This window comes from Pelodiscus sinensis, chromosome 6, assembly GCF_052426305.1.
Source record: "Pelodiscus sinensis isolate ZL-2025 chromosome 6, ASM5242630v1, whole genome shotgun sequence".
Classification (NCBI taxonomy): Eukaryota; Metazoa; Chordata; order Testudines; family Trionychidae; genus Pelodiscus; species Pelodiscus sinensis.
Window position 1 is genome coordinate 108787709 of NC_143057.1, and position 23121 is coordinate 108810829.

Sequence of the window (23121 nt, forward strand, 5' to 3'; positions counted from 1 at the left end):
TTTCAGGATCTTCTCTACAAGAAAGAAGTAATGGGTAAAAGCAAGGGTAATGGTGCCCCTTCTTCTTACACCAAGTTGCTATTCAGACACTAATGTCAGCCCTGTCCTGAGCAGTAACAGAAATCTCTAGGGTCTTGCAGGCTGGCTTCTTAATGAAGACAAAATCAGTGATGCAGAGTCTGCGCATATTCCTTATGTAACTCTCCTTACTTATGGACACCAGTCCTGGAACACATCTGGGGCTCGTCTACACTGGCCCCTTTTCCGGAAGGGGCATGTAAATTTCACCAGTCGTCGTAGGGAAATCCGCGGGGGATTTAAATATCCCCCGCGGCATTTAAATAAAAATGTCCGCCGCTTTTTTCCGGCTTTTTTAAAGAATCTCAGTCCAGTGTCAATGCCTATTTAACGGGTGCTCTGTGCCTGATGGCAGACAGGAAGGATAGAGATAAGAACATAAGAACGGCCATACTGGGTCAGACCAAAGGACCATCTACCCCAGTATCCTGTCTGCCAACAGTAGCCAATACCAGTTACCCCAGAGGGAGGGAACACAACGGGTAATCCTCACGTGATCCCTCTCCTGTCACCCAGATTTTTTAGAGATGTGATTTTATAATCTTCAGCAACACACAAATAAAATATTTTTAAAATACATTTTAAACTAAGGTTCCTGTAGATTAACACTACCACTTGAATGACCCTTTCACAGGTCCGATCATATACCAATAGATCTGGCAGGCTTTTTCACTTTGAAGTTAGCTAGAGCCCCTCTTGAGGAAGCAGAGCTACACAACAGAGATAGGAAGAGTTGAGTAGGTGGATATTTGGACCCAGCCATGCGCCTTAATTTTCAGGTGCCTTACACAACTGTGTAGTCTGTGTATGGGTAAGGATGGTTCTGGCCATCATTCCCAGAGAACAACTATAGACCCAGTTCTTGAGGTAATCAGAGACATTGCTCTCTCAGATCCCTCTCTTCAAGGACTGCTGCCTCTCCACTAAATCTTGCATAGAAAAACCAAACACCAGTGCATGCCCTCCCAAACGTAATATTTACTCACATGCTGAGGAAAAAGAACTCAAAGACTGAGTAAGTCTACACTGTGATTAAAAACCTGTAGCCGGCCTGTGCTAGCTGACTCAGGCATGGGCTGCAGGGCTGTTTAGCTTCAGTATAGAATTTTGGGTTTGGGTTTGGGCAGCACCTTCTTTCCTAACTCCCAGGTCTCAGACCCTGGGAACCAGCTCAAGCCAAGGTAGTGGCTAGCTGCAGTTGTCTAATCACAATGTAGACATATACTATGAGTAAAAGAGCTAAATAGCAATGCCCACCATAACAACAATAACAATACCACTTACAAAAAGGACCCTGACCTAATACTTGATATAGACATGCCAAACTTTGAATCCAATCCAGTTCTTGACTTTGAGGCTTTTATTTCAACTTCAGCATTTACATTATGCTTTTCATATTTACTGTGCTTAACAATCATTAACTGGCTTACTAGAAAAAGTCTTCCGGGTGTCTGGCTTGCAGAGCATGTGATATAGGAAACAGCTGCTTGTTTGTTCAAACCTTTCGGAGGCCAGACATCAGCTCTGCTATGGAGCAGATCTGGGAGATTTTGCAGCATTTTATATTGGCACATGAAGCCCTAAAGCCCTCATTCTATTTTCTAAGCTATATCTCCTATATTGCAATAACATGTGATCTTGTTGTGTTTCCCTTGACTATGATTGTTTGTCAGCACTCCAGACTCTCTGCATAGCCTTAATATGGTCAGCAAATAATGCACAGTTATTTTAGTGGTGGCCAGTGAACTACAGAATGAAGTAATCAAAATATAACTTTATCAAAATTGTTTTAATATAGTAAAGTCACTGTTTAAAATAGTTTGAGTCATTGGGCCCCATGACAGCCGCCCCTTTTGCCTCCCCCATTGGCAAGCCTGATAGGAAGGGCAGGATGAGTTGTCTGGTTAGTCACTTCAGAAGCCAGGAATACAATGGCAATAGTTGTCATCCCCATTATTAACCAAAATTTTGTCCTAGCCATTTGAATGGCGGCACAGTGGCTAAGGTATCTGCCTTCACAGCGAGAAGTCAAGGGTTCAAATCTAATAGCAGCAAGGAAGTGAGGTCTAGCTCAGTGATTTGAGCATTGCCCTGCTAAACCCAGGGTTGTGAGCTCAATCCATTTAGGGATCTGAGGCAAATCTGTCAGGGCTGGTACTTGGTCCTGCTGTGAGGGCAGGGGACTGGATTCAATGACATCTCAGGTCCCTTCCAGTTCTATGAGATTGGTATTCCCACCTATAATTAGTTCAAAGGGAGAGAGCCTTATCTGAAGTAAATTAACATGGCTCAGGATCTGGTCCCAAACATAATCTTCAAAGAAAGGAACCATAGATTGAATGTGTTGTTGCAGCTGTGATATAACAGGCTGGCCTGGAACAGCTCCTACCATACTTGGCAGGTCAGATCTCTTCCCTGTAAATCCATCAGGACCACAGACCTGCCAGCTGTTTAATTGTAATGAGTTAGCTGTTTTAACAGCTATTTACATCCCCAATACAAATACAGGAAGTGTGGGTAATAAACAGGAAGAAGGGGAAGTATTAGTATAAAAGCTAAATTATGGCTTAATTGGTGAAGAGGAGTATAACTTATTTAGGAAGGACAGGCAGGAAAAAAGGGAGATGTTGCATTATACATCAAGAATGTATATGCAGATTCTGAGGTCTTGAAAGAGGTGAGAGGCAGACTGATTGAAAGTCTCTGGGAAAAGACAAAAGGGAGCGAAATAGGGATGACATCATGATAGGGGGCCACTATAGACCACTAAATCTGGAAGAAAGGGTGAATGGGGCATTTCTGGATGAAACATTAGAAATATCCAAAACGCAAGGGCTGGAAAGAAGATATTGATCAACTGTTCTCCATGTTGTCCACTGAAGGTAGGACAAGATGCAATGGGCTAATTTGCTGCAAGCAACATTTAGGTTAGATATTAGTACAGACCTTCTAAATATAAGGTTAGTTAAGCTCTGCAATAGGTTACCTAGAGAGATTGTTGGGTCCCCATACCAGGAGGTTTTTAAGGACAGTTTAGACAAACACCTGTTAGGGTTGGTCTAGTCTTACTTAGTCCTGCCTTAGTGCATGGGGCTGGAACTGATGAATTTTCAATGTGCCTGCCCAGTCTACATTTCTGTGATTCTGTAACCTGGCTGCTGGTGTTTCTACCAGCGTGTCACCTAAACCTGCTTTGAGCAGGGTTAGATGACCCTGTAGTTAAAGTGCCATCTGTTCATCTTCACTAGCACTATTGCTAGCAGCTAAAGAAATGTGTGGAAAAATTCAGAAAAAATCTCAACCACTGAGGACCAGATTGTGCTTGTGGGTGTGGAAGGAAAGTCGAAGGAGCATTCTTCTCCCTTAGCATAAGGCCAGGCACAACTGTGGACCCTGAACCCATTAGAACACAAGGACTGCTCCCCATTTAATCTGCTGGATGGAATGGGACAGAATATCCAAGGAATTGAAAGAGTAAAAAAGGAGGCAGGCCCATGGTCTTTCCACAAGTCTTTCTAGGCTAAAGAGTGTGTCTTCATAGTGAAAATAAATTACAGCTTACACAGGCTTCCTCATGAAGTTCTGTGACTACTCTGTTAAAACTTTATTAAATTAGCATCAGTTCACCATGAATCCATGCTGCAGAAAACAGAGCAAGAGGGCTAGCTCAGCTCACTAATGGGGCAGTTACTGGAAAACTGAGAGGATGCAGTTTGACTCCATTTAATATTCAGCAGGTTTTAGGGAATCCTTTACTCTCCTTCTTCCCCTTTTGGTTTCCCTCATAGGGCAGAAGAGAGCAGAAGAATCTCAGAAACTAAGACTTAGTCTGCACGATGGGGGCAGATCAAGCTAAGTTACACAACTTCAGCTATGTAAATAGCGTAGCTGAAGCTGACATACTACAATCTAGTAACCACGGTGTCTTTACTGTGCTGTGCAGACGGGAGAGTGTCTCCCATTGACTTCCCGTATGTTTCTCAGAGAGGTGGAGTACACAAATCAATGGGAGAGCGCTCTCCCATCAATTTAGTTTGTCTTCACCAGAACTGTCAAATTAACACTTGCTGCATTGATTGCAGAAGTGCCAATCTACTGGCAAGTGTAGACATACCCTAAAAATAAGGTAGAATTTAGGCAGAACCTTTACAAAATATGCTGACTGATTGTGACTGAAGCAAGGAGTATACACAGGGGAATTCGAAAAACAGGTTAGCTTCTGGAGTTGTAGAAGGCTGAAGGGCAGTACATGAAAATGCACCTCTGGGAGACTGACAGCAATCAAAAGTGAACATGCCAGGCATGTTTTAGGTGGTATCCTTTTAAGTCTCTGACATTTCTTAACCTTCATGTGGGGAAAGAAATTGTGCAAACAGGACGTGAAAATGGAGTGCTCTAAGATGCTCTGTGCAATAGAATGGTCCTACTCTGAGATTCTGCCTTTATCATTTAATCTGAATCATTTCTATCCTTCTTAGATGACATTCACCATATACAGTAGGTAGGAAAGTATTACAAATCTCCCTCCCATGAAGAACTCCCTCCTTGCATGAATCAAAATGCTAATTTCTAGGGGAAAGCTTTGTTATTGATTTTGATAAGAATATTGATTTTATAGATTGATGCAAGGTTTGTAATGATTGTATGAATATGTGCAGGAGAATCAAGAAATAGGGACTGAAAATTGTCTATTTATTTTGCAGTGCACAGTTACATGTGGTGGTGGGGTACGGACTCGTAAAATCACTTGTGCCAAAAACAATGATGAACTGTGTGATATGTCCAAGAGACCAAACTCTAAAGCGCTATGTGGCCTCCAGCAGTGTCCTTCCACTAGACGACTATTGATACCCCACCTGAAACCCAACAGAGGAAAGATCATAATAAGGAAGACAGCAATTAATCCCAAAAGAGACCAAAGAGACCAGACCACAACAAAAATGCCTGAGTTCCAAAGCACAACTGATTTGGTTTCTATTGCCTCTACTTCTGTCCACTCTTCCAAGAAGGACAATCTGGAAATAGGAACATTACAGAATAATTCTACCAGAACAAATGATGATTATAATCCCTTTATGTTTAATGGAAGCAGGTCACACCACGAAAGTACTGTAAGTAATAGTTCAAGTACTGAAAATATAAGAAACATCCAGAATATCTCTAACACATATCCAGATTTTGCTTCAGAAGGGGACCTCATTCAGACAGAAGTTCATTACACTACTTCGTTAGCCAAAAGTCCAGCAGTCACTCCAGGCTATGATTATTTAACTGAAGAGTCTGACAATATTGATTGGCCAACAGAAGGCAGTGAAAAACCTACTGACATCCATTACAAAGTCAAAAGCAGCCCTGCAATCAAAACCAGGAGCAAACCACCAAACATCAGCTCTCATGTAATTAAGACTCCAAAAATCTCACCAACATTATATCATCATGAATCTTCTACACTGTCTGCAAGTAGCACTGCAGCAGAAAAACTGTCATCTTCAACCACAGTGAACCAAAGGGGTATCAGTGTGCAAATAGATACACCTATCACTGAAAAGGTCACCACAGAAGGACCAGCAATGTTTGATAATGTATCAAGAGGCCAGTTTGGAAATGGAGCAGAAATGGAACCCTCTGACAAGATAGATTATACCCAAAGCACAAAATCTCCAAGTTTTGAAGATGCTCCAAAGGACCACAGTACAGCTTCTGAGGGAAAATTATCCAATGCCACAGAATGGGACTATGCAAGAATGTCCAATAATTCTCATGGTGATGTGTACTGGATAGTGGGGAACTGGAGTGAGGTAAGTGATTTGTAATTTATATCTGGAGACTTAACTCATCAGTCTGATACTGTGGTCTCCCATGTTTCAGAAAGATGCATTCAAACTGCAACAGATAAAGAAGAGCTACAAGGATGATCAGAGGACTGAAGAACCTACCTTATGAGAAGCAATTTAAGGAGCTTGCCTTGTTTAGTATGGTCAAATGAATGGTGAAAGGGATGTATGATTCTTCTCTATAAATACATCAGAAGGAAATACACTAGGGAGGGAGAGGAGTTATTTAAGTTAAGGCCTAGCGCTGGCAGAAGGACAAATGGATATAAACTCATCATTAATATGTTTAGGTTTTAAATTAGTTGAAGATTTTGAATCATGAGATCAGTGAGGTTCTGGAACAGCTTTCCAAGGGGCGTAGTGTGAGCAAAAGTTGTTTCAGGAGAGAAGACTGACCAGCTACCTGTATAAGACACTCAGGGTATGTCTAGATTACATGCCTCTATTGACAGAGGCATGTAAAATAGGCAACCCGACATAGTCAATGAAGCGGGGATTTAAATATCCCCGGCTTCATTAAAATAAAAATGGCCACTGCACTGTGCCGGCTCAGCTGATCATCGGCACAGCACACAAGTCAAAACATGGATTGGTCAACAAGGGAAGCTTTTGTCGACCACTCCCTTATGCCTCATGAAACAAGGTTTACAGGAGCAGTCGACAAAGGCTTCCCTTGTCAACCGATTCTCATCTTGACTTGCGCGCTATGCCGACGATCAGCTGCTCTGGCACAGCGCAGCGGCCACTTTTATTTTAATGAAGCTAGGGATATTTAAATCCCTGCTTCACTGACTATGTCGGGTAGCCTATTTTACATGCCTCTGTCAGCAGAAGCATGTAATCTAGACATACTCTCAATTACTCTGCCTCTGAACATGGAACAGTAACGGGAGCCATAATTGTGTCATTAACCCATTTGTCTTATTATTAACCCTTATCTTCACAGCTAGAAAGGAGCCAGTGTTCTCTTTCCCCTGCACTAAGGCTTTGACCAAAACTAAGAATTTTATCTCTCAGTAGTTGTAAAAGGGAGGGCGATGTTAATATCCTGTAATAGTCGTCTGAATGTTACAAAAAATAATGGCTCACTTTTTGAGTCTATCAGCAGACCTTTTGTGGTTTATGTGAAATTGTCTAGAATGACTGTTTGAAACCAGTGATGACTCCCAGTGAGTTTGGAAACTCTTTGATGTTGCTGTTTATTTGCTTCCCCATGTATTGAAGTCATTTGTTCCATTCAACAAATAGGTCTCAACATGGTCAACTCACAGAGTTCTAAGATGAGTTATTCAAGAAGTCAGGGCTGAGAAACAATCACCACATTCAAGCAAATGTAATAATAGAATATAAGCAACAAGATCCCACATAAATGCTGTGTGCTTTTATTTAGTCCCTTTTTCATCATTTTGCCAGAATGTTTTGCTTGTTTGCAAATGGGACCTGTCTCAGCAGTGGTATTTTTAATCAGTTGACAGCAACATTTTCAAATCATGACACCTGAAGTTAATCACCTACATTAAGATTTAGGCACCTGAACAAAGATTGATGAACCCTCATCTCTCACTGATTATTTTTAGCAAGCATCAGGTACAGTTTATGTAGCAACAATGGAAACCTCTTCATGTTGGCCTGCCATTGTGCTTCAGCCTTGATGCAGAGGGAACACTTTTAGAGGTGAGAAAGGAATTTGTCTTCTTGTCAACTCAGTCTTACAATTATCTGCAAAGTGCAAAATTAGGCTTTTTGGTAGTAGATGTGGACTCATGGGCCCTAGAAACTAGACTAAGATGACGAAATTCACTCCACATAGGACACCAAATACAAGATGATGGAGATTTTTGGCCGCTATTGGAATTTATCTCCTAATCAGCCTCCTCTTCCCGTTGGTTATTTAGTAGTGTTTTAAATATATTCTGATGTTTCAGCATTGCAGTCAATTCGAATAGTTAATTATCTCCTTTGTCACCAGCAATATTGGCAATAGACAGGAGAGACAGAGTGGAAAATAGATGTATTGACAACTTATCCTAGAAAAACAGAAGTTGGAGGACCAATGAAGGACTGAATAATTACTAAAGAAATGCAGGGCTGCTATTACAGATGCATCATGTTAAGTGGAAGAAGTTTTCCAGAAAAGAAGAGATCTTACTATAAATCAGAAGATTGTTCCTTTTCATTTTCATAGTTAGGCAGAAGAATGGCATGTACTGTTATCGAGGCAGCTTCTTTAACTTGAAATCTGTCTTTTTAATGTTGTGACCTTTTGCAAGGCAGGCCAATCTCTATGAAATCAGGGATTATGGAAAAAGTCATCCGCAAGAGGATATTTTTGTGGAGCAAAATATGAAAAAGGTGGAAAACCACTGCACTGTTTGCCATGACTGGAAATTTAATGGTGCTTGTGGCAGGGCAGCTGGTACTTCAATCCATATCCATCTCTGAGCATTCCCATTTGCTAATTGTGCTCTGTACTGAATATGACTGATGTTTCAAAACATATTCTACTCTTTTTTCATTCATTTCCTGCTCCTATAGTTATCAAATGATTTATTAACTGCGACTGATTTCTACCTTTCCTCTCTCCTCTGTAGTGTTCTACCACCTGTGGTGTAGGAGCTTTTTGGAGACATGTGGAATGTAACAGTAGGAATGAATCTGACTGTCAGCACATTAAAAAACCTGACCCTGCAAGAAGATGTCATCTCCGTCCATGTGCTAAGTGGAAAACTGGATCCTGGAGCAAGGTAAAGTCTCTCAGCACTACATACAGTGGGTTAGCAGTAAACTCACTAACTTTAGACACCAGGCAGTTTTATACTTAGATTTAAAATGGCTCACTAAAATAATAATTTTCTGAGTGAATGCACACATGATTCCTACTTGATCTTTCAGCATTCATCTGATAATTTCCTGCCTAGCTTATTTACACGTAATTTCATTTTGTTTCTGGGTAATCTTTGTTAAACATATGCTACAAATTCTGATCTCTCTTAATTGCAGAACAGGGGGAATCATGTTTGTTACATCTTGTACGTAGAAATATAGCAATGATCACTCCTTGTGTTTCATAAAGTATTTTACAGAGATCTATGGGGCAAAGCTTCCCCCTGCTGTGTGCATGCTTTCTCTCATTTTTTTGTTTGTTTGTTTGTGTTTGCAGGAACATTTCCCAACTAATATAATCTTGTTATTACCTTGCTAAAAATATCACTATTGTCATGAACTAATGGAGGTGATTAAAGTGGATATAGGACTAAGCTTTACAATACTTGTAACCTTGCTGCCTGAACTTCAGAGAAATCATTGCCTTATTTCAAAACTGAAGAAAAATGTAGCTGAGAGAATGATTATCCATTTTATTTTGTAGACTCATAGCCAGTTCCCGTTATACACATTGTCCTTTGTCAGATTACACATGAATTTTAAAGGCAATATCCAAATTTAAATGATTGGGATTTATCCTGTTTTGCAGCTTGAAGGTGTCTGAAGAAGGCTTGAAATGTTTTGGTGATAGTATAAAAATTCATTATTTTGTTTCCTAGTCAATCAAAACATGCCACCATAACTCTCATGCTATTCTCTAAACCTGAACAATGTGTTGATTCACAATATGCATTGATACCACTTAAAAGAAGAGAAAGCTATCCCAAATTCTTTCCCTCGGCAGAAAGCGACACTGCCAATGGAGCAGGGATGAGTCGCTGGACAGGATGGTCTCCAGAAAGGTTGCGTCCCTATTGTTAGTACAATATGAAAATTGTACCTTCTCAGTGAGAACCTCAACTAATGAGTGGCTGGTGTGCCACATTCACCCTGTGTAGAAAACCCATGGAAGACTACTACGCCACTTATGCCTGGGCTACATGACACAGTAAGGTCAATGTAAGGTCACGGCCAACTTATCCATTAGGCACAGTAGGCACAGTGCCTAGGGCCCACGATACTTTTAGGGGCCCACGAAAATGTTTTAATTTCTTTTAAAATCAGAAGAAAAAAAATGAACTTTTAGGGCCGAAGAAAATGTTTTAATTTTTTTCTCACATCAGAAAAAAATGAAACTTTTAGGGCCCACAAAAATCTATTAAATTTTGCCTAAAACAGAAAAAAAAAGTTGAAGTATTTAAAGTTATATCAAAAATAATTTTTAATATTTTTTTTATGGAGGAAGGGGCCCACGAAGGCAAAAGTGCCTAGGGACCACGAAAGTCGTAATGCGGCCCTGTGTAAGGTAGCTTATATTGATTTAATTGTGCTGGAGTCAGCACACACACTAGTTCCTTGTCCTGTCAATACAACTGCCCTTCTATAGTGGCACAATAACTCCTTCTCCATGAGGACTTATATCTATATTTAGACACTGTATTACTTACATCAGCTATTCACTCTCTTGTCAGTTTCACAGCTCCAGGGAAGCCATGAAATTGACAAGAAAGCTGTGCAGCTAGAGCCCATCTGCCCTGGCTCCCTACTCCCAGCTGGGCTGTTTGGAGGCTCCCCACTCAGGAAGGTGACAGAGCTTGGGCATCTGGCCATGGCTCCCAGGTGTGCTCTCAGCTACCCATATGGTCCCTCTTTCGTCCTTTGATGTGCTCCAGAGGAGGGAGGTGGGATCTCAGCCACCACAATAATTACTGTGGTTGCTGTAAATCAATCTAACATAGGTCGATTTAGGGCGGTAGTGTAGACATGGCCTCAGTCTTATTAGAGCCTTCAAGCCCTCTGCGCAGGGGTGAATGTTGCCCTCTCTTTTCTCCATAAATGTCACTGCTTCTGTGACAAGTAAAAGATGTTTATATTGCAGAAAGAAACTACAAATCAAGGCTAGTAAGAAAGTACTGTAAACAAAAGATGTTTTAGGGATTATGAGTCTAGTTATGTGGCCAATTTGAGGTAAATAATCTCTTTGTAATAAAATTTCCTGCCATATTAGCCACCTGTTATTTCCCTGGAACCTAGTGCTACAAACCAAATTATTCTCTCACATATAAAAATATGTTTTGGGGCAGAGGGTGCTATTTGTTTGCTATGATGTGGATTTTTAATCATGGCAGTTATTATGCTCATTACTCATTGTTGTCATTATTATTATTACAAACATTTATAAAGCACCAATGACAGTAATATTGCTGCATCCCCACTGCAGGTCAATGTGAAGAAGTCTGGATTAAATTAGTTGGTTTTTATGCTTCATTGTTTTGGAACATGATCCTACAAGTTTCTAGGGCTACGTCTACACTGGCAGCTTCTTTCACAAGAACTGTTTTGTGGAAGAGTTCTTGTGCAAAAAGTCTTCCACAAGAGTGTGTCTACACTGTCATGTGCCTTTGCACAAGAGATGTGCTTTTGCGCAAGAGCATCTAGGGCATGTAGAAAGAAGCAGGAAGTGCGGGGATCCCGTGCCCCTATTTGTGAGAGGCACATGGTAAATGGGGACAGCCAGGGGTTTATGAACTACAGATTGCCCACTACTGCTTCAGAGGAACATGTGAAATACCCATAAAACCCTTGCATGGTGTTGAGTATCAGAGAGGTAGCCATGTTCGTCTGAATCTGCAAAAGTGGCGAGGAGTCCTGTATGGGCAGAGGGGGAGCACGAACATTCATCTTCTGAAGTGGGTCTTTGACCATGAAAGCTTATGCTCCAACACTTTGGTTAGTCTATAAGGTGCCACAGGACTCCTTGCCCCATAAAACCCTTGTTTTTAATTACACAATGATGGAAATATCCTCTAAACCCTGAATGGTGATTGGCTTATTTCTTCCTTGACAAATCAAGCAGTTTAGATCTCCTGCATGTTTTATTGTAGGGGATTTTTAATGATGTATTATTACTCTCTTACTATGAGACTATTTGGAACCAGCTGTCAGGGCTTCCTAATTAACAAGGCATTTTTATCACTGATGGATGTTTCAAACATGCCAGTGATGGTAGGGAAATAATTTTGGCATATTTAGATCTGCTGCAATGTGAAACAATTTTTCATCCTAATGCTACTTGGCTCCTAAGAAGACAGGAAATTCCAGCCATGTTTCACAAGGCAAATATTTGCATTGATCCTCTGAATGTGGAAATGTTAGCCTGTCAGAGATTTGTGGTTTAAAGATGTGCTTCTTTCTGTTCTGTGTACAGTGCTCTACAAACTGTGGTGGTGGTTTCAAGACCCGAGATGTTCACTGCACTGATGTTCATGATAAGCGAGTTCTGCGGCCTTTTCACTGCCAATTATTAGAACATAAACCACAACTGAGCATTAGCTGTAATACAGAGCCCTGCTTGGAATGGCGTGTGGCGCCTTGGAATGAGGTATTGGCCTATAAAACAAGCAATTAGAGCTAGCCAATAACTGTCAATTACTAAAGTGACTATTATGGCTCATACTATTATGTGAACTTGCTCTCAAAGGAAGAGATTAAGCTATTACATAATCATAGGATCTGCAGCTTCTGCTTTTGGTCGGAGATCACTTATACTAACAGTAAACCACATCAGAGCCACTCATAGTCTGTATTCAATATACAGCTACATCCTGCAAGGACATGTTTACATTGTATAGTAAACCTTGGCTTAGATTCAGGTTTGAGCACAAGTCATCCACACACAAGGCTTTTTGACCCACATCAGAAACCTCAGGATGTAGGTCTGTAGACTCATCCCAGCCTATGGGTCTGAGCCTGTATCCCACTCTGGTTCTGGTCCAAACCCAGTACTTTAGCAGCCTGACTGTAGTGGATGTCCAGGTTGCCAGGCTCATGTTTGGAGAGTCTGCCAATGTTACCCTATAATTACCTAGACTTGTGTGACCTACTCTTCTTTATCCAAACTTCCCAGGAATGGGAAGCAACCTCCTAGGTCAAAGGCAGTTACTTGGCAATTAACCTTTCCTTTCCACAATGGACTGCTCAAGTGTAAACACGATTCACTCTATCTTGTATTGTCTATGTCCATCACTAAGAAAACCCATAGCCAGCATGCTGCTAGCTGGCCAGAGGAACACAGCTGGATTCTGGTACATCTATGGTTTCAGGAGAGCAGGACCTATGACTTGCACAAGAAATGAGCATGTGTATGGAAGGGTGTGTGTAGATTACATGGCTCCATTGATGGAGCCTTGTAAAGTAGTTTACTCGACATAGTCAATGGAGCAGGGATTTAAATAATCCTTGTTTCATTAAAATAAAATGGCCTCCGCACTGTGCTGACCAGCAGTCTCTGGTATGCCTCATGAAACCACACCTCAGGGAGCACCCTTGATTCCCTGTTCTGGGAGGGAGTGGGCTCGGGGAAGCATAGTGGTGCGGGAAGTGGAGTGACCCAGCCCACCGCTGTGGTGAAATGGAGCAACCTACCTGGCAGATGGCAGCAGAGCGGAGCAGACTGGAGAAAGTTAATGAGTTGCTCAGCTTCCTGCAGTTCTTACTGCCATAGTAAGGGGGGGCCTAACTCCTGCTGCTACCCCACAGCCAGCCCCCTGGTAATCTCCTGGGTCATGTCATTTGTGGGAGAGAGGTTTGGGGAATGGGTGCAATAGAGGTGAGAAGGGGCAGAAAGAGGCAGGGTAGGGTGGAGCAAGGGTGGGTCTTTGGGGAAGGCATGGGGTAGGAGCAGGGTGGAGCAGGGGCAGGGTGGAGTCTAGAGTAAAGGCGGGGGTTGCCCTGGGCCCTGAAACCCCTTTAGGAATGGCCCTGACTACATACAAAGGGGACAACTCCATGGGTGCTCCAGAGTTGGAGCACCCACAGGGAAAAGCTAGTGGGTGCAGAGCACCCTCACAGCACCAACTTCCCTCCTCTGCCCCCTTTCTTCTATGCCTCTTGCATGCCAGAGTCTCACTGATTGACTCCTTCCCCTCTCTCCCAGAATCTCTGGGGCATTGCAGATCATCTGTCTGTGGCATTCAGGAAGCTTTGGGAGGGATGGGGAGGAGCAAGAATGGGGTACAGTTAGGTGAGAAAGTATGGTGGGGGTTTGGGGAAAGGGTGGGGTGAAGTGGAGGAGTGGCGGGGGTGATACAGGGGCACAGGGTGGGAAAATGGGTGGAATGACAGTGTAGAGGGAATCAGGTTTAGGAGAAGCAATGGAGTGATGACATAGCCTGGGACAGAGTGGGGGGGTTGAGTACCCCCCAGCAGAAGGGGAAGTCAGTGCCTATGGCTAAGTCTAGACTGACTTAGAACAACATTTCCTCAGATCCTATCCCTTTTTACCCCTTCTCTACTTACTTTACATCGATGACATCTTTATGATCTGGACCCATGGCCAGGAAACACCGGATGCATTCCACAGAGACTTTAACAATCTGTGGGACGGGATCTGAGGAAACGTTGTTCTAAGTCAGCCATAAAGATGTTAGCGTACTGTGGGGCCATGCGGGTACCCATGGCTGTGCCGCTGATTTGGAGGTATAAGTTGTCCCCAGATTGGAAATAATTGTGGGTGAGAACAAAGTTACATAGGTCTGCTACCAGATTGGCAGTAGTATCCTCTGGGATAGTGTTTCTAATTGCTTGTAATCCGTCTTCATGTGGGATGCTGGTGTACAGAGCTTCTACATCCATGGTAGCGAGGATGTTGTTATCAGGGAGGTTATTGATGTTTTGTAGTTTTCTCAGGAAGTCAGTAATATCTCAGAGATAGCTGGGAGTGTTGGTTGTGTAGGGTTTGAGCAGAGAATTTACGTAGCTGGAAAATCCAGTAGTGAGTGTGCTGATGCCTCCAGCTCCCATCCAGAGCACACCATATGATACATCATCTATAGCCAAGCCCTTTGATACAACTGCATCTGCTCTAATCCCACTGACAGAGACCAGAAACTTCAGGATCTCTACCAAGCATTTCTAAACCTCAGTTACCCACACAGAGAAATACAAAAACAAATTGAAAGAGCCAGACGAATACCTAGAAACCATCTACTTCAAGACAGACCAAAGAAAACCAACAATAGAACACCACTTGTCATCACCTATAGCCCCCAACTTAAACCTGTCCAACACATTATCAATAAACTACAACCTGTACTGGAAAAGGATACTACAGTCCAGGAGGCTCTTGGAGACAGACCCATAGTCTTTTAGGGTATGTCTACACTAGCTCGTTAGTTTGAGCTAAGTAGGCAAATGAGGGCAACCGGAGTTGCAAATGAAGCCCGGGATTTAAATATCCCGGGCTTCAATTGCATGTTTCCAGGCGCCGCCATTTTTAAATCCCCCTTAGTCCGAACTAACTGCCCATGAGGAGTAACAGTTAATTCGAACTAAGGAATTAGTTCGAATTAACGTTTAACTGCTGCATCTAGCCGCGGGCAGTTAGTTTGGACCAAGGGGGATTTTAAAATGGCGGCGCCCGGGAACATGCAAATGAAGCCCGGGATATTTAAATCCCGGGCTTCATTTGCAACTCCAGTTGCCCTCATTTGCCTACCTAGCTCGGACTAACGATCTAGTGTAGACATACCCTTATAGACAACCACTTAACCTCAGGATGATTCTTATCAACAACCACAGGACATACCACACTAATACCAACCCTGAAACTTTCCCTTGCAACAAACCTCGTTGCCAGCTTTATCCACATATTCACTCTGCTTATACCATTATTGGACCTAACCAATTGAGTTATAAGATCAAGAACACATATTCCTGCTCATCCAGAAATATAATTTATGCTATCAGAAGCCTTGGGATAAATGTATTGTATCTCTTCCAGTGCACTGCTTCGTGTGGAGGGGGCATTCAGCAAAGAACAGTAACATGCATCAGTACAGAAGATAATGAAGCCAAAAATCAATCTCTGTGTGAGCATGAGCCCAAGCCTCCAGAATCTCAGAAATGCAATATGCGAGAGTGCAGGAAAAGTGCAAGTAAGTTAATGCACAATGTGCTAGCTCTCTTGAAAATCAGACAGATCTCTCCCTCTGTTGAAAGGCTTTTTCCCCTGCACCATCAGAGGCACACAGCTCCTTTTTGCACAAAAGCCTCTTGTGCAAAAGTGGCTGCTAATTAATTATGTAAATGAAGTGCCACGATATTCCATGCCGCGCTACATTTGCATAAGCTTTTCCAGAAGAAGGTTACAGTGTAGCCATAGCCTCACTGCTCTCTGATAGATAAACAGCTCCAGGTCAGACTCTAGTCTAGGCAGTCCTACAATCACTCATCCAGTAGGACTTGGCTTGTGTGCCATTTTAAATAGTCTGCCAGGGAAAGAGCCAGGGTAAAGGATAAGGGAACCGAGGTGAATTAGATGTGTGTGATGGCACAGGATCCGCTCATCATGGAAGTAGCAGGTAGGACTATAGAACGTAAGAATGGCCATACTGGGTCAGACAAAAGGTCCATCTAGCTTTATTTTCCGAAAGATCCGCGTCTAGACTTGTGCTTTTTTCCGGCAAAGCTCCATGCCGAAAAAAGCGGCAGCCATTTTTATGCTAATGAAGCGGGGGAGATTTAAATCCCCGCTTCATTAACAATTGCGATACGTCTAATTTGCATCCCTTTTACGAAAAAGGGATGTAATCTAGACGTAGCCCTGGTCTTTACAACATTCTTTGGCAAGGAATCTCACAGGTTGACTATGTGTTGTGTGAAAAAAAACTCCCTTTTGTTTGAAACCTGCTTCCTATTAATGTCATCTGGTGACCCCTAGTTCTTATGGAAGCAAGTAAGGATGTAAGGCTCAGGCCTAGTTGAGATTTGAGCTCATAACTGTTGATTTACAAGACCAATGCACCAACCCCTGAACAATGGAGCTGGGCCTGCCTAAACTTTGGATGTTATCTTTCATAATAGTAACAGAGAGGACCATGCCAGCATTAACCAGTTCAGATATTGTGCCCTTCCCTGTTTCTTCTCCACATAGGCTACATCTTCACTACAAGGTTTTTGCCAAAAACCTGCAGAGTGTTCACGTCTCAAATGAGCTCTTGTGCAATTAAATGGGCAGTTAAATGGCAAAACAGAGGGCTTTTTCCACCATAAGTAAACCTCCTTTTCTGAGGCATAACTGCTTTTAGCGCTACAGCTATTGCACAAGAATGAAAGTGTGGATGCTCCAGAGGGGTTTCTTGTGCAAGAAACCCCTATGGGAAAAAGCACAGGTGCTCTGATGGCCATTCGCAGAAATGTGCATGAAAGCACATTGATTTTGCCATGTGCTTTGAGGTGTGGACATACTCTTCCACAAGAAGTTTTTGTGCAAAAACTCTTGTGCAAAAGGCTTCTTGCACAAGAAGCACGTAGTGTAGATGTAGCCATACAGTGCTCTTAGGGTATGTCTACACTACAGCATTAATTCGAACTAAGCTAATTCGAACTAGTGCATCTAGACCTAAAAACTAATTCGAATTAGCGTTTTGCTAATTTGAACTAGCATGTCCACATTGAGTGGACCCTGAACCGAAGTTAAGGCTGGCCGGAAGCAGTGCTGGCAGGGCATCAGATTAGGACTTAGAGCATGGAGCTGCTGTCTCAGGCTAGCCGAGGGCTGTGGTTAAAGGGACCCGACCCTCACCCCGGACAGACAGTTCTCAGGGGTTCCCCGCTCGCTTGTCTAACTCGATGAGGGACAGCAAAGCAGTCCTGGCTTGGAGAGCCCTGAATGCCCACACTCGGCACATCACAGCACTCGGCCATCAGCCCAGCTACACTTGCCGCAGGCTGCCATCTGGGGGGTGTCAATCGGGGGGCTGCAGGAGAGCCCGCAGAGCCACCCCAGTCCTCCCCATTGGGGGCTCGTACCCCATTCCTCCCTCACCTCCTTCCACTTACCCCTCCCTAGCCCCTGATGTACAAAATAAAGGACACATGTGTTCAAAAATAGAAACTTTCTTTATTGAACAAAACTCAGGGAGACTGGGAAAAGGAGGTGGGAGAGGAGAAGAGAGAGGGTGGGAGAGGGGAGGACAACTAAAATGATCAGGGGTTTGGAACAGGTCCCATATGAAGAGAGGCTAAAGAGACTGGGACTTCTCAGCTTAGAAAAGAGGAGACTGAGGGGGGATATGATAGAGGTCTATAAAAGCACGAGTGGTATGAAAAGGGTGCATAAAGAAAAGTTCTTCATTAGTTCCCATAATAGAAGGACTAGAGGACACCAAATGAAATGAATGGGTAGCAGGCTTCAAACTAATAACAGAAAATTCTTCTTCACAAAGCAAATAGTCAACCTGTGGAACTCCTTGCAGGAGGTTGTGAAGGCTAGAACCATAACAGAGTTTAAAGAGAAGTTAGATAAATTCATGGAGGCTGGTTCCATGGAGTGGTATTAGCCAGGGGATAGAAATGGTGTTCCTGGCCTCTGTTTGTGGAAGGCCGGAGATGGATGGCACGAGACAAATGGCTTGGTCATTGTCTTCGGTCCCTCCCCTCCAGGGTAGCTGGTGTTGGCCGCTGTCGACAGACAGGCTACTGGCTAGATGGACCTTTGGTCTGACCCAGTACGGCCGTTCTAAGCTCAGGGCTCAGGGTCGGGGGTCTCAGTGGGCCATCTTGATTTTCATGCAAACCTGCTCCTGGGTGACCAGGCTGGCAGCTATCCTGCCCTAGACGGCCACTTTCCTGTGCCTAGTGCGTAGGTCGTGGATGAGGTCCACTATCTCCGCACTAGACCAGGTGGGCGCCCGCCTCTTGCGGCCCCGGGCAGGCTCCTGGGAGCTGCCAGCCTGGTCCCGGGAAGAGGCAGAGGGCTGGGTGGCAGCGGGTGGCTGGTTCGTGCCGTGCCAGGTGCAGGGTCTGCTGGCTGGGTGCTGGCAGGCTCGCACCTGGCACGGGTACCGAAGCCAGACCATGCCCTTTTAAGGGCTCTGGGGCCGGGAGGAGGGCAGAAGAGTTTCCCTGGTGGTGCCTAGAGTGGCCACCAGGGAATGCTGGGGAGGGCTAGCCTCCCACTAGTTCTAATTAAGTGGCTACACAGCCCTTAATTCGAACTACTTAATTCGAACTAGGCGTTAGTCCTCATAGAATGAGGTTTACCTAGTTCAAATTAAGCGCTCCGCTAGTTCGAATTAAGTTCAAACTAGCGGTTTGCATGTGTAGCGCCTATTAAAGTTAATTCGAACTAACGGCTGTTAGTTGGAATTAACTTTGTAGTGTAGACATACCCCAACTGACACAGATCAAGGAAAAGATCCTATGATTCATCCTCTCCAAAGCTGAGGGAGAACCCTCTCTGGGCTGCGTTCAATGCCTCTGCTTTACAACTCTGTGCTTGGGGTACTACATAGAACATAGTCTAGTTCACCATAAAACAAACAGGTGGCTGGGGCAGCACTCGATCTGGAATTCTTAGCTTTGGTCTTTTGTACATTTCCTTGAGCTCCTTTATCTTTTCCCTACACTACTACCCAATTTGATTGATCCCACGACTGACCGGCAGCTGCTTAGTTAAAAACGGTACAGATTGAGGCTCCTCTTTGAGGTGCTACCGGGGCTTTTGCTTGCAGCAGTCCAAAACTTCATCAGGATTCTGGGTAAGCGCCTCCAATCAGGTGGCTGCTAGGCATTGTTCTTCTGTATAAAACAACGGATGTGGGTAAGATGAAGAAGCCACAGGTAGTGCAGGACTGAGAGTGCTGAGCAGAACACAAGTAGATGGAAAGATAATCTACAGTAATGATTCAGTGTATGTTTTACAGACAGTGCTGGGGGGGAGAGGAAGGGGACACAGAACTGCTGCACTCTATCTGCTCCCTCCTGCCGTTCTTGAAAGCTCCCACTGCTCCTCATAGTCAATACAGCCTCTTAGAAAAGTAAGTTCCCACAGTTTCTGGAGTCCTGTCCCTTAGGCCGTGTCCAGACTCAGGGTTTTTTTCGGGTAAAAAGTAGCCTTTTCCCGAAAAAAAACTTCCCCTGCATCCAGACTCAAGCCGCGTTCTTTCGAAATTATTTCGAAATTATTTCGAAAGAACGCGGCTTTTCTTTCGATGGCGGTAAACCTCATTTCACGAGGAAGAACGCCTTCTTTCGAAAGCTCCTCTTTCGAAAGAAGGCGTTCTTCAATGTATAGAGGCCGTCTTCGAAAGAGAGCATCCAGACTCGCTGGGTGCTCTCTTTCGAAAAAGCGGATTTCTCTTTCGAAAGATCCGCCTGCAGTCTAGACGCGATCTTTCGAAAGAGGCTCTTTCGAAAGATGCTTTCGAAAGAGCCTCTTTCGAAAGAAGCCTGCAGTCTAGACATAGCCTTAGATAGCCAGTGGCAATGCGTATCTGTAAATGCAGTACTTTTGAGAATAGTGTGACACACTGTGGCTTGGGCCTTGTTCCAGGGGCATAGCCATGGGTATAGCATGGCCCACCCACTCTGTATCTAGGCCCACCCACCCACTGCCATCCCATTTGCCATTGCAGCTGGAGAGTGGGGTTCGGTACTGGGGCTTAACCCTACTCCCTATCATTTCCTACCCAAGTGTGCCCTTCTGACTATGCCATTGCCAACCCCCTTGGTGTATCTGCTGCCTTGGAGCTCAGACACTCTGCTTCTCTCCTATTCTGACCATGCATTTGCACAGTTCTAAACCTGGCTATAGGTTATTCTCATCTAGATGCTAAGACTATAACTAACTTGCATCCTGTTTTTCACCATAGGCCTGCCGTGCCACAAAGACAAGCTGTCCATTAATTTCTGCCAGAAGCTGAAATGGATTGGCAAATGTCTGGTGCCATCAATAAGGACTCAGTGCTGCTTCACGTGTAATAGGCCCCGAATTCCTAACAAAACAAGATCTGGAAATCAACAGACCTTCAAAGAACAAAATTACACCAAATCCAGAAGAAAATTGCCTCCAATCAAAAAGAGCAACAGCCAACGTGCTGAGCACTAGGGTATTTTGCTCCCTGGTGAATTTAATCAGTAGTTCCATTTTCTCTTTTGTATGGAGCCATTCTATATAGATGGAAACGTAAAGAACAGATCAAAATTGGGGAAATACATCCTTTAGGGCAATCAACCCCAATATGCTTCTTCAGCCCTCTTTTTAAGACAGCTACAAATTTGTCATTGTGCTTTGCAATGTGTACCTGTTCCTGGTACTTATGTGAGCATGGAATATAGGTTAGCGGCATGCATACAGGTCTTTAGAAGAATGTTGTGCTTTTCATTGTCTCCATTTACAGTGGAAGAACAAATTGTGGTTGCCCCCAAAACAGTATTAAAATAACTGGCACTTGTACAGAGCACCATTTAGTCTCAGGTCCCAAAGTGTAAAGCTAATCTCTCCTGTTTCTTGTAATTACTGGGACTTTTCTCTACACAACCTCCTGTGATGTCGGTAGTGTGTCTGCCATACTGCAACTTGGAGGCAAGCTCTGTAGGTTCTGCAGCAGCTAGGCCTTATTGGTGCTAGCTGTAGAGGATCCCAATAATTACTCAGCTCCATTGGTGATGGTATAACTATTCTCAATGGGAGCTGATTGGCTTTTAAAACACTCAAGGCTGGGAATTTTAAAGAAGATGAAAGGAGTTTGGTGCTTAAGGTCCACTGAAATTCAATGGAAGTTGGATGCAGAGGCCTCTCAGGACAATCTGCCATCTTAAGCAAACCTTCAGTGTTCTATCCCCCTCCTCATTGGTTCAGCTGCCCTCCAATATGACAGAGAAGAGGCTGGGCTAAATTTGAGTAGCATTGTGGCCTGGCACATGAGATTGCAACTCTGCTCAAACTTGGTCCAGTTGCCCAAGATGGAGGGGTAGCGGGTCCCAGTGTACCGCCCTAGGCAGTGCCTACGTCACCTATAACAAGAGCATACTCCGGTGGGTGTTTCACTCAACCCACTAGTTTGTGACAGCTCAGTTTTTGATACTTCCCTATACTTTCCTAGCCCTTCTTTAGAATACTATGTTCTAAATGTGGATGGGCTCTGAAAGTACATCGTACCCAGACTTATAGCAACGTATGCATGCCTCTTTGCTTTGACAGGTTTTCTATTTTCTAATGCCAGAGCTGACTTCAGATTTTCAAAGTGTTGGGGAATGCTCAACATGGGTGCACAGAACTATGGGAAAAGCATAATATATTCTGTTAACCTAACTTCCTGACACTTGGCTGTATCATGTATTGTATATTAATACCATTTATTTAATATGTAGTAATGTATTGTGCCTAACATATGTATTGGCTAACATTTGAAAAATCCTAGACATAACCTTCAGATTCCTAACTGTTCTAAGACTTCAGGGGGTAGCTGAGTTTCGTCTGTACAGAAAAAAACAACAAATGGTCTGGTAGCACTTTATAGACTACTAAGGTTGTGCTACTTACAGTCTTCTTGGTTTTATACCATATGAACAGGTCATAAATATATTGCAGTGACTAAAGAGGCTTTTGACTGTTAAGGGCCATGTTTCCAGACTAACATTATAAAACATACTAGAAATGTGTTTAGACCTGACTTCTAAACCTCCTGAAGGGAGGTTCCAAAGAGGATAGAGAAAGGCTGTTCTCAGTAGTGACAGATGGCAGAACAAGAAACAATGGTCTCAAGTTGTGGTGGGAGAGGTCCAGGTTGGATATTAGGAAAAACTATTTCACTAGGAGGGTGGTGAAGCACTGGAATGGGTTACCTAGGGAAGTAGTAGAGTCTCCATCCCTAGAGGTGTTTAAGTCTCGGCTTGACAAAGCCCTGGCCGGGTTGATTTAGTTGGAATTGGTCCTGCCTAAAGCAGGGGGCTGGACTTGATGACCTTCTGAGGTCTCTTCCAGCTCTGTGGTTCTATGATTCTATAACTTATAGTGTATTAATTAAGGCCTCAGTCCAGCACCTGCATCATAGAATCACAGGGCTGGAGGAGACCTTAGGAGGTCATCGAGTCCAACACCCTGCCCAATGCCGGACCAATTCTAACTAAATCATCCCAACCATGACTTTTTCATGCCAGGACTTAAAAACCTCTAGGGATGGAGATTCTATCACCTCCCTAGGTAACCCATTCCAGTGCTTCACCACTCTCCTAGTGTAATAGTTTTTCCTAATAGCCAACTTAGACCTCCCCCATTGTAACTTGAGACCGTTGCTCCGTTTTCTGCCATCTGTTACTACTGAGAACGGCCTCTCTCCATCCTCTTTGGAACCTCCCTTCAAGTAGTTGAAGGCTGATATCAAATCCCCCCTCACTCTTCTCTTCTGCAGACTAAATAAGCCCAAATCCCTCAGCCTATCCTCGTAGGTCATGTGCTCCCGCCCCCTAATCATTTTGGTGGCCCTCCACTGGACCCTTTCCA

General features: G+C 43.7%; 1 protein-coding gene across 1 annotated transcript in view; it reads left to right on the forward strand.

Annotated features, from left to right (window-relative positions):
- The window catches only part of ADAMTS12 (ADAM metallopeptidase with thrombospondin type 1 motif 12), a 261756-nt gene extending 239384 nt beyond the window's left edge, over window positions 1–22372 (forward strand). Inside the window, exons 19-23 of the mRNA XM_006116518.5 lie at window positions 4782–5876; window positions 8504–8656; window positions 12043–12216; window positions 15616–15769; window positions 20489–22372. Of these exons, the coding sequence (XP_006116580.3) occupies window positions 4782–5876; window positions 8504–8656; window positions 12043–12216; window positions 15616–15769; window positions 20489–20724 (1812 nt within the window). The 3' untranslated portion in view covers window positions 20725–22372. The remainder of the gene's footprint in view (window positions 1–4781; window positions 5877–8503; window positions 8657–12042; window positions 12217–15615; window positions 15770–20488) is intronic.
- Window positions 22373–23121: the final 749 nt, after the last annotated feature.